The 13,537-nt window shown below is 43.2% G+C and overlaps 1 protein-coding gene across 2 annotated transcripts in view; it reads left to right on the top strand.

The window, feature by feature from the left end:
• The first annotated feature begins 6,364 nt into the window (after window positions 1-6,364).
• The window catches only part of LOC115398022 (A disintegrin and metalloproteinase with thrombospondin motifs 2-like), a 116,694-nt gene continuing 109,521 nt past the window's right edge, over window positions 6,365-13,537 (top strand). The window contains exons 1-2 of one of the 2 annotated variants that reach the window (XM_030104637.1): window positions 6,365-6,621; window positions 8,148-8,572. In XM_030104637.1, coding sequence (XP_029960497.1) covers window positions 6,534-6,621; window positions 8,148-8,572 — 513 coding nt within the window. In that variant the 5' untranslated portion in view covers window positions 6,365-6,533. The remainder of the gene's footprint in view (window positions 6,622-8,147; window positions 8,573-13,537) is intronic. The other variant, XM_030104645.1, reaches the window with a different exon arrangement.

The following is a 13,537-nucleotide window of genomic DNA, read 5'->3' as shown; positions in this document are numbered from 1 at the left end:
AACCTGGTGAATCAGCAGAGGAAGAACAACATGAAGCCTTATTGTCTTACCTTTGTTGCTGGGAGGTTGGAACCATTTATTGTCATCATTATTATTATTATTATTAGCTTTAATTATTGGAGCAAAACTCTACCATGAGTGGATATTCCAGGTTATGGTATGACTTCTTCCTCTTCTGCTCTCTGCTGTTTCATGGAAGGTTTGATTCTGCTGTGCTGCGTTCACTGCCTCCTGCACAACCTGCGTACGGCCAGTCATTCTGTTTCCTTCTTTCATTTATAAAATCTGAGGAAAGACCTAATCACAAATCAACATTTCAAAAAGAAAAGCAACCGACATCAGAGGAGGCGGTCTGTTAATCCACAGAATCACCATCAGACGTCCTCAGATAGCTTTAGACTGATCAAGCTAATGAACCAGATCTACACATACTGACATGTCTCTGCCCTGGTAAATATGCTCTGCCACCATTAAAGAAATATATTAAAATACTAACTGCACCATCGACACAACAACAAACATTACTGAACATCCAAGGTGTGTTAGACACAGAGAACCATCAGTCTCAGGAGGGTTTTCCATTATTTTATTTGTCCAGGAGCAGAGATCAACAGAAATGAACAAAGCTGACAGAACTGGTGACTGAAGAGGTGACGTCTGCACAAAGAAAGAAAGAAAGAAACAAACAATAAAATAATAGTCCGGTTATCTCCCAGGTTACAGATTACTAGTTACAATGGAAGTGCAAAGTTTACTTATTTGATCAGGAGACCCTGGTTCTTGCTGGAGGTCCCAGTGGAGACCCTGGTCAGACCCTGGCTCGGCTCCTGCTGGTGGTTCAGTGTCGTCTAGAGAAGCAGAGAGCAGCCTCAGTTCTCTACGGCGTCTGAAAACGAGGCTCTGCTCCACGATGTCCCAGGAGAGGCTCAGCAGTCGGCCTGGTCACAATCTTCCTGTGAAATGTATTGTGTGTGTTGTTATTGTCTTCTAATGTGGTGTAGGCTAGTGTTTGAATGCATTTGAGAGTGTGTTTGGACAGCCAATGGCTTACTGAAATAACAACATGCATTTATTTCTGCATGTTTCATTGATCATCTTTGCCAAGACGATTTGATGTAAGGTTTTTTGTAGGAAAAAGGGCGTTATATCTGGTCAAAACAAGATTGTTTGAATTTTAGGAGCTTCATTTTCAAAGGAAATCAGAAATATATTGAAATACTGTGATGTTTTTTGATAATGGATGTGATTACTTTTATTTTGCAGGTTGTTTCGTGCAAATTCGAGCTGTGGGGGCCGAGCTGTGTTCCGCGAAGCTGGAAGCTCAACTCATTATATATTTCTCTATTTCAGCTGATTTTTGACTTAATGGAGACTTATTTTTTTAAATAAGCACAATATAAGCCAAGGCCATGTCTAAAATATATCTATTATGGTATTGGATCAGTTTCTGACCAAAAATAGCATCAGCAATATACTATCTATGAAGTTACAAAGGCTGAACTAATACAGTATCTCGATGTCCAGAATTTCCGGTAGTGTCCGTACCCCTATCCAGTTCCTCATTCCTACTATGTATTTGGCTTGAGCTGAATGTTCTATTTTATATACCTGGGTAGCACTATTTGAATGATGATATGTTGTGGATATAGTGCACACAATTAATATTACAACAGTTGCAAATGGGATCTGTTGTTTGCAATTGTAGTGTCCGTACCCCATGTAGTGTCCAGACCCTCGCATTTTGTTATTCCACTTAGAAGTTGAAATTCTTGATATTATTGGAACATGTGAGCATGTTGAAAAGGGGTGTATTTATCTACAACTCTCAAGACAACATATTTGCCTAAAAGTACATCTTTTACCCACAGAAAACTAACGCAGAGAATCGAAGCAAGGACTTTGAATTCCAAAATTCCTCTTTTTGAATAACTCGCATAATGCTACGGGAAAATTCTCATTTGGTAAATTTGGTAATGGTAATTGCCAGATAATTTAAACAACAATTTCAGTGACTTTATGTTATTTCACTGCACTACCAGTTAGAGGTCGACCGATTCATCGGATTGGCCGATTCATCGGCCCGATAGGACGTTTTACAAACTTCTGAGTGTCAAGATTTCAGAAATAATGCAGTTGTTGTTGTTCATTTGATACAAATCAGTTAAGAAACATAAATTACAGCAATCCAGCAATGTGCAAATTGTATGTGCAGACATTTATATTAAGTTTGCAGAAAAGATAATTTATTTTCCACATATTTCATCACATTTGCACGTTATAGAGTCTTTTGTGGTCATTTGATGGGCAATAAAGCAGAGTTCTGTTCATATATTTTACTAAATTAAACAAACAACTGAGTTTATTAAGTTGTAGTGATGCTCTTCATCTGTTTTAAGTCTTGTTATGCTATCCAAGTCATGATAATGTAGAGTCCATACCCCATTTTACCTCAACATCTTTAACTGATCACCATTTTACTACCAAATAAGATTACTGGATGAATTTTTTTGCATCTGATTGCTCGAAAACTGTAGTATAGTGAAAATAAAAATTGGCACAGTTTGTTGAGGCTGAATTTTTTAGTCTGCTGTCCACCTGGAGTCAATGTTGATTGTGACCAGGCCGAGTGTGACTGTCTGCCATGTCCATAGAGACAAGCTGGGAGGACGGACAAGGAGGACAGATGTCATGTCTTCATTAGTGCTTCAGAACGGCAGGACAATGTTTTTGGGCACTTTTAAAAATGATGATGTTACCTTGTAGCCTACATATCTGGACCTGTAGGACTTCCAGTCCTCACAGCTGCAGTTCTGTTGGGGACAAAAGACAGTGTCTGAGTATGTTCAGCTCTGTTTTCTATGTTCAGTGTTAAATGTCCAGTGAGATTTGAACCAAGGGTCAGATTAAAAAAAAAAGAAGTGTGCACATTTAAACCTATCTTAAAATAAATTGTTTCCTTAATGAAATAAAACATCTTTGATGCATTCTTCTTCATTACAGTTCAAATATAAAAATATGAAATTCATCCCTATTCACATCTTTCAACAAAACTCGCATTTCTTTTTAATCAAAAGCAACAGGTCCCCCAGGGACGAAAAGTATATTGATGATGAACATTAGCTGAGACTAGAATGAGGCCAAACAGCCTCAAAATGTTGCTGTTAGCATGTTGACAGTAATGTTCTTCAGGGCATATCCACATTTCAAAACAGACTACCGCCTCTTGCATAAAGTCTATAACCTGGGATAATCACAGGGTTAAATTAGCAGCCAAGTTTTCAAACTCACCACAGGTGCTGCAGAAGACAGAGCTGCTCTGTGTGGAGCTTCCACTGGAACAGACGCACATTTAGAACAGCCGCACTTTTTGTTTTGTTTTTTTAATCCTCTGAACGTCTGTTTGCGTCTCTGATGCTTGCGGACGATGCGTTCAGGAGCATCGGAATGTTATATAGTACTGAAAATAATCAGGGTTAAAATGGCTTCACGTGAAGGACTTGTTTGTGGTGGAGAAAAAAACATCCCTGGCAAAAGTCTCCCCCTAAACTGACGCCTATGCGCGCATTCCAGGCGGGCAGTGTTGAAACCAGTTTATTAAAAACAATCGTGGCCGACCTGTTGTGTTGTTTGGAATGCGCCTGGAATGCGCGGGTGCTGAAAACGAGCGCTCCCGTCAATGCGGAAGTGAACGAACTCCGCCCGTTGCACGTGGTCTAGGCGGCACGAAACAAGCGCTCCCGCTGCAGGCGCACCTCACCACTGCGATCCCATGAAATGAAGCGATAAAAAATAAAAATGATTCATACATCGCACTTTTAAAATGACTATTATGACTTGACGTGACTCGTCGAGTCAAAGGATTCGAGTCAAGTCCAAGTCTAGAGTCACTGAGCTTAGAGTCCAAGCAAGTCCAAGTCTTTTTTTGATTTTATCAAGTCGAGTCAAAAAGTCATAAAATCGTGACTCGAGTCCGAGTCGAGTCCGAGTCTCGAGTCCAAGTATCCCATCTCTGATCTCTGCCATCTAAATATGCACATAAATTCAGTTCTATATTGTTCATTTTTTACATAAAATGTTCATTTGCAGCAAAAAGAAAAAAAAAAACCTGCCTACATCATACAGCTTATCTTTTCTGTGGTGCATAAGACCACACTAAACTGACTCCAGAAACAACAAAAAACAGCAGAGCTGGTTTTTGACTTGGTGAAATGAACAGAGGTACTTTATATTCCCACACAGGAGTTTTAGAATCAAACCCTGTGACAGAATCTAATGGTGAAAATTACAGGTACAACGCAGAAACAACCAGTTTAATGTCATTTCTTGCAGCTAATGGCAAGGCCACTGAGACAATTAACTTTTATTTAGTTACAAATTCACTTCTTTGAGTTGCCTTGAAGAGCTTCACATTAATATTTAGGTGACATTTACTGGAGTCTGCCTGTGGGTTGCAAGAAAGCAGCGCTGCACTAATCTGACTAAACTGTGCAGAAACATTAACTAATCCCACCAGAAAGTTTTCACCACTTGGCCTCAGCTTGTTTTCTCCTGCGACACATAATTAATAACAAATGGGATTTAGCTACTATTAACTTTGCAACGTATTTGAATACTGCTGAGGCATCTGTTTAAGTGTATCAGTCTCATAAACACATCAGAATATTAAACAGCAGCAAAAGTCATTATTTGAGTTTCTTTCATGGAGTTCTAGTTTGATAAATGTTTTCATGTTGTGCTCAAGGTGAAACAAATAGTTTGATTAACAAAAAAAAAACAACGGTTGAAACATATATCTATATTACAGGATTATTTCTCAAATTTTGTTCCTCTCTCACTGGGACCTCTCCTGACTCTAAAACACAGTTTGGAAAGGTAAAAAAAGAATCCTGTCCCATAGAAGAGTGGCCACTCAGCATTTTTGTGCTTTTTTCTTTTCACAATATAAATAGAATGCAGAAATACTTGGTCACTCTTTTTCCTTTTAAACAATGCTCCTGTTTGCTCTGTTGGTTAAGCTGTTTTATAAACTGTTGAATAATTAAAAGAATACGCTGAGGGATGATCTTATGAATTCAGTTCAGTTGATGTTGTAATTGCAACTCATCAATAGTAATGGGATGATGCTCATGTTTGACAGTAGTCAGTAGTTCTTTTAGCTGAAGGGGGGGAGGGGGATGTGGGGGGGTATTCTAGGCTTCTTTACTGCCCATGCTGCCACCTAGACCTCATATGGAGTAACAAGACAGAAGATGACTGTATGGCCCTTTCATCTTGCAGTTCCTGCTCTATCTCCATTTGTCTTGAAGACAAATTCCTCTTGTATAATTTTGGATACGTTTTAAGGTTCAAAGCAATGAAACCTCCAACTCAAAGAGCTCTATATGACTGTCCCTCTCTGAGAAAAAAAACAATAACAGTTGTTGACAGTCTAAATTTCAAACTGGACATTTATAATCATTATCCTGCCTCATGTTTCTGGTCTGAGTAATTGGAGAAAAGCCACTCGCTCACAGAGGAAACATGCAAACTCTGCAATGAAAGGCCGAATGTGAAGCGGATCACTGTTTGGCTCCTGGAAACCAAATGAAAGCGATTGTTTCACTCCTGCTCCCCATCAGTGTTTACAACAGTTTAAGATTAGTGGTCGAAAGGGCTAAATGATGTGCTAAATGAGGGCAGTGCAGGTTAGGACTGGTAAGACTTCTCCCTGTCTTTTTTCTCCTGTCTGTAAATTGGACCCCTGGGCCCGGCAGACGCTGCTGCGCGTGCAGCGGGGAGCCGCGAGGGGCGCTGCTGCTCAGCCAAACGCGGGACGCTCGCGAGGATTATTGAAAGTTTATGAAAGGTTTGCAGCAAAGCGGGGAGCGGCGGAGCGGAGAGGTGAAGAGTTGTAATGACCCCGGAGAGAGCGGCCGGCGCGCACAAATGACTTAAGCGCGAGCTTTTTACACGGGGCGGTGTGTGAAAGCGGCTTGCTCGGTAATTCCCCCCATGTTTCTGTGTGTATGTGTGTGTGTGTGTGCGTGCGCGTGTGTGTGAGCTGTCAAGAGAGGGCCGTCAGTCCCGCAGAGCGGCTCTGACACGCACGCGCACGCACGAGCGCCGGGGAGTGGGTGGGAGCCCCGGTGTCCGGTGCGCTCTGGGCCGCGCGAATGTGTGCGCGTGTGTTTGTGTGTGTATGTGTGTGTGTCTGTGTGTGAGCGCGTAGTGTTGGTGGGGGGTGGGGGGTTGAGGAGTGAATGGGGAGCACACACGCGCGCACACACACACTGTTAAAGGAAGGAGTTGAGAGGAAGAGAGAGGGGAAGAGTTGGAGAGAGAGTGAGTGAGGGAGAGAGAGGGAGAGAGAGACCTCGGCGGAGAGCGGGAGAGAGAGAGGGGAGGAGAGCTCCGTCTCTCCCGGTGCACTTGGCAGTCTAGTTGCGGGCTGCTGTGCTGTTGCTGTCGTGGCGTGGCTGGTCGCGCCAGGCGGGGAACTTCACCACACTGGAGCCCGGAGTCCCACTCTCTCACCTGCGCAGTTCGGAGCTGCCATGGGTCTCTCGCCGGGATTTACTGTCCTAATTATTTTACCGGCCTTTCTGCTGCACACCAGCGGCCTTTACATCGCCAGTAGCGTTGGTGAGTAGAGAGCGGCCAAACGTGGTCAGTGTTTATATTGTTCTCCGTCTATCTTGTGATCCTCCTCATCAGCAGGGGCTCCTCTTGCGCTCTGGAGAAGCTCATCGTAGCGACGGGGCACTGTCCCGTTTCTTATTCTGAGATTTTATTCTATATATTTTTTTTTTTTTTGCTTCATTTTATTTTTTTATTTTTTGCAAATAACACCGCCGTGTGCGGTTTGCAACTTCTGTGTGTCCTGCTGTGATGCTTGCAGGGACTTTCCGAAGGTTACCCAGCGGTGCAAGCAGTGTTGTGCTTTGCTTTTTACCCTGGGATGAATTTATCCGGGGTGTAAAGGGGCAGCAGATGCACCACGCCGGCTTGCTGTCGGATCTTGCAGAGAAGTCGCCTAATATTATCTGATACGGCCGCTGTCGCATCTATCGATCCGTCACAGGACGCTGGAGTCGGATGTCAGTTTATTGATCACACTGTTATCAAATCATCCCTCCTACACGACGGTTCGAGGAATATTAACAGTGTGTGTTCGGTTTGGGCAGTCAGTAAACTTTATCAATTGGATGTGAAAGGTGGACGGTCGCTGAACAATAAATCCCAGGTGCACACGAGGATCACATATCTGCACGAGGTGATATCATGTGATGGCATTGACACCGCGGAGTGGCCTTGGCTCAGGGTGTTTTAAGTGTGTGTGAGTGTGTGTGTGTGTGTGTGTGTGTGGGCGCAGGGAGCATCTCTCAGGTCGCCTTCAAAATGCACCTGTATTGTCACTGTCACTTGGAAACACGAGACACTTCTTAATACAAGAAACTGTCCCCAGATGTCACTTCAACACGCTCATTTTGATGATAAAAAAAATGATAATTATCGGATTAGTTATAGCAGGAAGCAACTCTGTGTTTCACAATATCAAGACGCCTTTTCAGGGATTGGGTCTGTTTTTTTTTTTTTTTCTGTTTTCTGTGTTAAGTCGCTGTCGAGGTTATGGACATTTTTTTTTCTCAGATCGAGCAGTTCGACAGTGATAAAAACAGGGTGAGAAAGCCGCAATTAGCATCTTGCTCTCGCCCCGGCTCTCCTGTGTGCGGTGGAAGGGCACCGGAGGTGTCAGGAGCGCAGCGCGAGCTGCTGAGGCTGCCGTTTCCAGACGCACGCAGCCGAGCACCGGGGTCGCCTCCGGGTTCATGGGTGGGGCTGTGCTGTGCGTGTGAAAGGTTACTGTTTTCATTTTTTTTTTAAATATAAAAAGATATATCATTGTTGTGTTTCTTTTAGACACAACTTATGAAATACGGAATAATAAAATGCACTCTGGATTTTCCCCATCCCATCTTTTTCCTTCTTCCTTCTTTCCATCCTCCTATCCATGACTCCTCATCTCTCCACTGTTTATCCTCCATACTTCTCCCATGACGTCTCCCACTCTGCATCCCCTGGTTTCTGTTTTATCTTTTTCCACATGTGCACATGTTACTCACCAAATAACATTCCTTCCCCCTCCCTCGCCTTGTCTTCCTTCCCAGACTCCCTGCAGCACGTTCTGGGGGAGTATGGACTGGTGAGGCCGATCAGTGTGGACGCAGAGGGCCGCTTCCTGTCGCACGCCATCTCAGCTGGCCGCATGGCAGGGGGGCAGTCCCGTAGGCGCCGGAGGAGGGAGGTAGGAGAAGGCACTGATGAGTGGGAAGGACCGAGAGGAGCCGAGGGGAGCCCGGGGCCCGCGGCTCCTCGGGAAAGGCTTTACTACAACGTCACCGTCTTCGGCCGGGAGTTCCACCTGCGCCTGCGCCACAACGCCAGGCTGGTGGCCCCCGGAGCCAAGATGGAGTGGCGGGATGACAGCGACAGCACGCGGCGCTCCGAGCCGCTGCACGATGAATGCCTGTACGTCGGTGACATCGCGGACGCGCCGGGAGCCACCGTGGCTATCAGCAACTGTGACGGCCTGGTAAGTGGACGCCCTGCGCCACCTGTCTCCTCCCCTTATCTCTCTGGCTGCTGTCGTGTTCTCTGAGCTCTTGATAGAAGTGTCTGCAGGAGGGGACACAAGGGAGCAGATCCAGATAGCAAAAGCAAGACATCCTGGCTCCCTTCTTCTTTTTTTTTCTTTCTTTTTTGGAAGATCGCAGCACTCAGGGTTTGTCATGGGGTCAGGCCTGTGATTCACTTTGCCTCTTCCCCTGTTGTCCTTTAAAGCGGCCTGCAGACAGAAATACCTGAGTCATGTTTTTATCTCTCTGTCCTCTACCCCTTTTAGTTTATGCACGTATGGGGGAAGGGAGGTGATTATTAAAGGAATACACTGTTGTTTCACAGGTAACCTCAGCACGCGTCACTATTTCCATTCTTCCAGGTGAGCACTTAGCCGACACGTTTCACTCTCAGAGGCAGGAGCAGCGGACGAATAGCTGCGACGACGACCACGTTCAAATTTAAACTGCCACCATGAAATATTTTGGTTACACAACAGTTGCGAAGAGCCTGAATTGTAAATGCTTTTAATAGAGCTGATGAATAGAGAAAAAAGGAAAGCGATGGCAAACAGTTGGTGAATGGCTGTCAGTAAGGGAGAGAAGTGAGATACAGACAGTGTGAAGGCTGCGCACTGGAGCCGAGATGAGAGGATGCGGAAATATGGAGGGTAGAGCTCCAGAAAGAGGTGGAGGGGACGCACAGGAGAGAGGAGCCTCAGGTGAAGCAAATATGGTGAAATATGCACATAAGAGGCTTTCCGGGGGTTGATGAGATCGGGGGGGTGGGGGGAGGAGTTCCCCTCATTAGGAGAAAGTGTTCATTAGTCAGCCAGATCAGCCCACCACTGGAGCTGAGCATCAGCAACTGGATCCGTTTAGGTTTGAGGACACTGGGGACTGAGCGAGCAGCTGAGAGAGCAGGCAAGGAGCCAGGACAGCATCGGCCTGACAAGCCCACTTAGCTTGACACCAGCCAGTGGCAACTCACTGCTGCTGCTGCTGCTGCTGCTGCTGCTGCTTCTCGCTCTCTCCTTTCGTTTTGGAGCCTATTGGCAGTTTCCAGGAGATCCTGCTGTCAAAGGGTTATTGAGCAGATCAAATCAGTCAATGTTGATCTTTGGTTTTTCTCTGTGTGTTTGGCTGGTTTCATTAAAACATGTGATGGGAAGTATTTTCTAAGCGATGACGAGAAAACGTCAAATTTTCATTCATTATAAGTTCAAATTCTGCAATCCATGAATGTCAGACTGGGCTGGAGGTTTTGACCGGTGCATGTCACAGCTGTGGGAGTGAGATGTATGAGGAAAGTTAATTGAGAGAAAGAAAATGAGTAACTCTGTGTTCGAGAATAGCTTGTTGTGACAGACGTGCCGTCTCCTCCCTGTACGTAGGTGTCTGACTGAATCTGTCTGGCCCATGACATTTCTCTGTGTGGAGTTCGCATCTTCTCCAACTGTCTGCATGGGATTTCTTTTAAAATCAAAAATGCAGCATGCATGCTAATTTCATTGGTGACTCATAAAAAGCACATTCAGAGGAATACATAAGGTACCGTGCCTCTCTGTATTTCACTGTGTGACTGACTGGCGACCGTTTTGGGGGAATCCCCTGCTTTTTAGAACAATGCTGGCTTGTTGTGACCCTTGTCTGTCTAAAACAGGCAAAGTGCATCATGGGTATTGTGTATATTACGTTAACTCCAGCAGTTTTCTTCATCTATAAAGAAGGTGATGTGTGCAACTCTGACATCAAACACTGGTTTTTCTCCTCCCAAAAGAGGAAAATATTGTGGTTCTGGGTTAAGCGTCGTCTCTGCTCTGGAAGTGTTCTATATTAAAAATAATTAACAGTATTCCCTCTTCTTAACCAAGTGTCGAACATAACCAGTAAAGGTTGGCTCATCCTGTAGTCACTGTAATTATGTTCTATCAAGACACTTTAGCGGTCGAAAAAACAAAAGAGAGAGAGAGAAGCTAATCATTGGTTTTCGAAACATAAGCTTTGGATACAAATTACACATAGCAGTTTATTGAAACTGGCTTTGTTTAATGAACAAACATATGCTTGTTAAACACTTTTTCTTGCATTATGAAAAGTGCAAAGTAAATGGTTTATTTTAAATTTAAAGCATATAGGAGGTTTCCGGCGTGTTGTCTTCAGCTGTTGAATCAGGTAAAAACACCTTTCTGTTTTTCTTACTTTACAGCAGCAGAGAAACTGGGAAAAAAAAGAAATAGACTGGTAGTATTATATAATCCTTTTTTTGAAGTGAATCGCTAATATTAGCTGAACTCAGTTCAACGCGCAAATTATTTCCAGCCACATTTACAGAGGAAATATTTAATGTTATCAACTAAATTACAAACAGATCAAATGTGAGTCTGTTCATAATTAGGTTTGTAGAAGCAGTTTTTGAAATGTAATCTTCATTATCAGGACCTTCTGAAACTACTGAGACAAATGTTTTTTAATCTACTGAATGATACAAGAATTTACTGGACTGAATCTGATTGATTACCAATAACGTATTGATACCAGATAACGTTCCAAAATGTGGGGAAACCTTTTCATAACAATCACTTTCCTTCTGCCTGTTTCCATCTGATCTGCTCCACTTTGCCCTTGGACAACTTCTTGTCATTGCTAATCAATTCTTACAACCCGTTCAAGCGTGCCAATAAATACGGCCAAGCTCTGTTCGGCTCGGCCCACATCTGCCTTTTTAAATCTCAGGCAGCTCAGTTCAGCTCCTGGTTGTGTCCATTCATAGAGAGGAGGTTTGTCCTGCAGAGGCCACATGTATAACAGGCCAAAACTTCCCACTGTCCTCAAAAGTGAAAAAAAAAAAAAATCAATGATGCTGGTGATAATAACAACAATGATAATAAAATGCACCGTGGAACAGTGGTTAGTTACAAGCGCAAAAAGTACGAATCGAGGAGAATAAAAGTAATAGAGAGACCGGTGGGAAAGAAACTCTTTGACTGGACAAATGACCTTTGGAGGGAATTGGATTTCTGTGTAGCTGCAAAGCCGTGATCAGCTGGTTAGTTCCCTGGATGGCTAAAAGGAGGCAGCACTCTGCACAGTGAGCGTACTGAACTCTGTGTGTGTGTGTGTGTGTGTGTGTGTGTGTGTGTGTGTGTGTGTGTGTTCGTGTGTTCACAGTCCAAAATGAAATTAAACTGCATCTGAGACTGTTTGTATGATAGTGCTGAGGCAGACATAGCATGAATCATATGAAAGGCCTCCACTTCATACATGAATGTTTTTGTGTCCCATGTGTGTGTGTGTTCCTGTGAAATCTATTTGTGGACAAGAATTGAGGTTTAAAGTTGTTCAGTGGCTCTGAAATTTCTACCCGAGAACACTGATTTCCAACAGAAAGCTCACAACGGGTTATTTTTCATGTTTGGATATGCCACAGCGGGAAAAGCCCGAGCTTAAATAATACCGGTATTGATGGCTGGGATTGATTGAGCTGTTTGGTGTCAGAGTCCTGCTTTTCTGCACGCTGGTTAAAAGAAAACCTGCAAATGGGTCTGCTTCATTGACAATAAAATGCAAAGGTTCAAAAAAATAAAGTGGAACCTTTCTTCTCAGTTGTAAATCCAGGTTAGATAGGGGTCACGCAACAATTCAAAGCCACATTGTCTCACCTGTTTAATTCGTGGGCTAACGCATGCAGATAGAAGAAAAAGGGAGAAGCTTTTTTATTTCTGTAGTTCAGGTCAGAGGTGCAGAAAGATTTGTTGTAACAAACAATCCTGTATTCAAAGGGATATGGCTGTTTGCTGAACTTAGATTGTGTTTGTTTATTACATTAAAATGAGAAGAGAAATGGAAACATGCCTTCCACTGAACTTCCGGTCAGGTTCCTACCTGATATTTCACTAGAAGCATAGATGATTCACTGTTTGAACAGCAGCAGTTAAGGGCCGATATTTTACATCGCATATCAGTAAGAATATAATATTAAATTAGTTAATATTATGTGCAAGGAAATATTAATAGTTACAAGACAAATGGATAATAAATACACACACAGCGAAGGGCCTGGCTGTAAACAAGCCCATTGGTTTACTGTCACGGCCAGAAAAAAACCCAAAACAAACTAATTGCATGTTGGACAGAGAGAGTTTAAATTCACCAACACACCGGGAAGGCAGGAACCCAAACTTATGTAAAAATAAAAAAAAGGCTTAATGGTAGTAAAAAGATTCAGTGAAGACTGGAGCAACAGGCGGTGAACTGTAGACCACCTTGATGCACATTTATTGCAAAAAAATATAATCCAATACAATCCATTGTGAAAAAGTGGATCTAGAATGTGCAAATTGAGCAATTTTGAATTGAACAAAACAATCAAAATTGTTTGAGTTAAATGTAAATTCAGTTTATGGTTCAAACATTTGAATATTCCTTCCATGTTGACAGGTGAGGCTCTGCACGCCGCTGCAGCTTTTACACTGGAGAGCAAAAGGGAGAGACACCTGCAGGGTTTACAGCTAAGCAAATAGATATTCCTGTAAATCTCTGAGAAGCTTGGTATCGGGGACAATCGCCATCAGGAGATGGTTTTGTTGATTATGGTGCTCCCAGACAAATTTGATCACAATGCTGGAATCTAGCAGGTTTTATATTCAGCAGTGTGAATAGGTGCTCCTGGTTTCTTTATTATTGGCATTTGTGAAATCTAAATTTTTCAGATCATTAAAACAAATTTCAGTATAAGACAAAGACAGCACACGTAAACCAAAAAAATCAGTTTTTAATTGAAGGTTTCTGTGAGAAAAAAAATCCAAACCTCCATTTCCCTGTGTGAAAGCGTTTGCAACCCTCTGTTAAAACAGGACTTAACCATGGTTTATCACACCTGACTTCAATTTCTTCAGCCACATCCAGGAGTGATTACTGCCACACCTGCTCTCAATCAAAAA

This window comes from Salarias fasciatus, chromosome 2 (assembly GCF_902148845.1).
Source record: "Salarias fasciatus chromosome 2, fSalaFa1.1, whole genome shotgun sequence".
Lineage (NCBI taxonomy): Eukaryota > Metazoa > Chordata > Actinopteri > Blenniiformes > Blenniidae > Salarias > Salarias fasciatus.
Note: the sequence above shows the minus strand (reverse complement) of the source record. Positions and strands in the feature narration are given on the sequence as shown.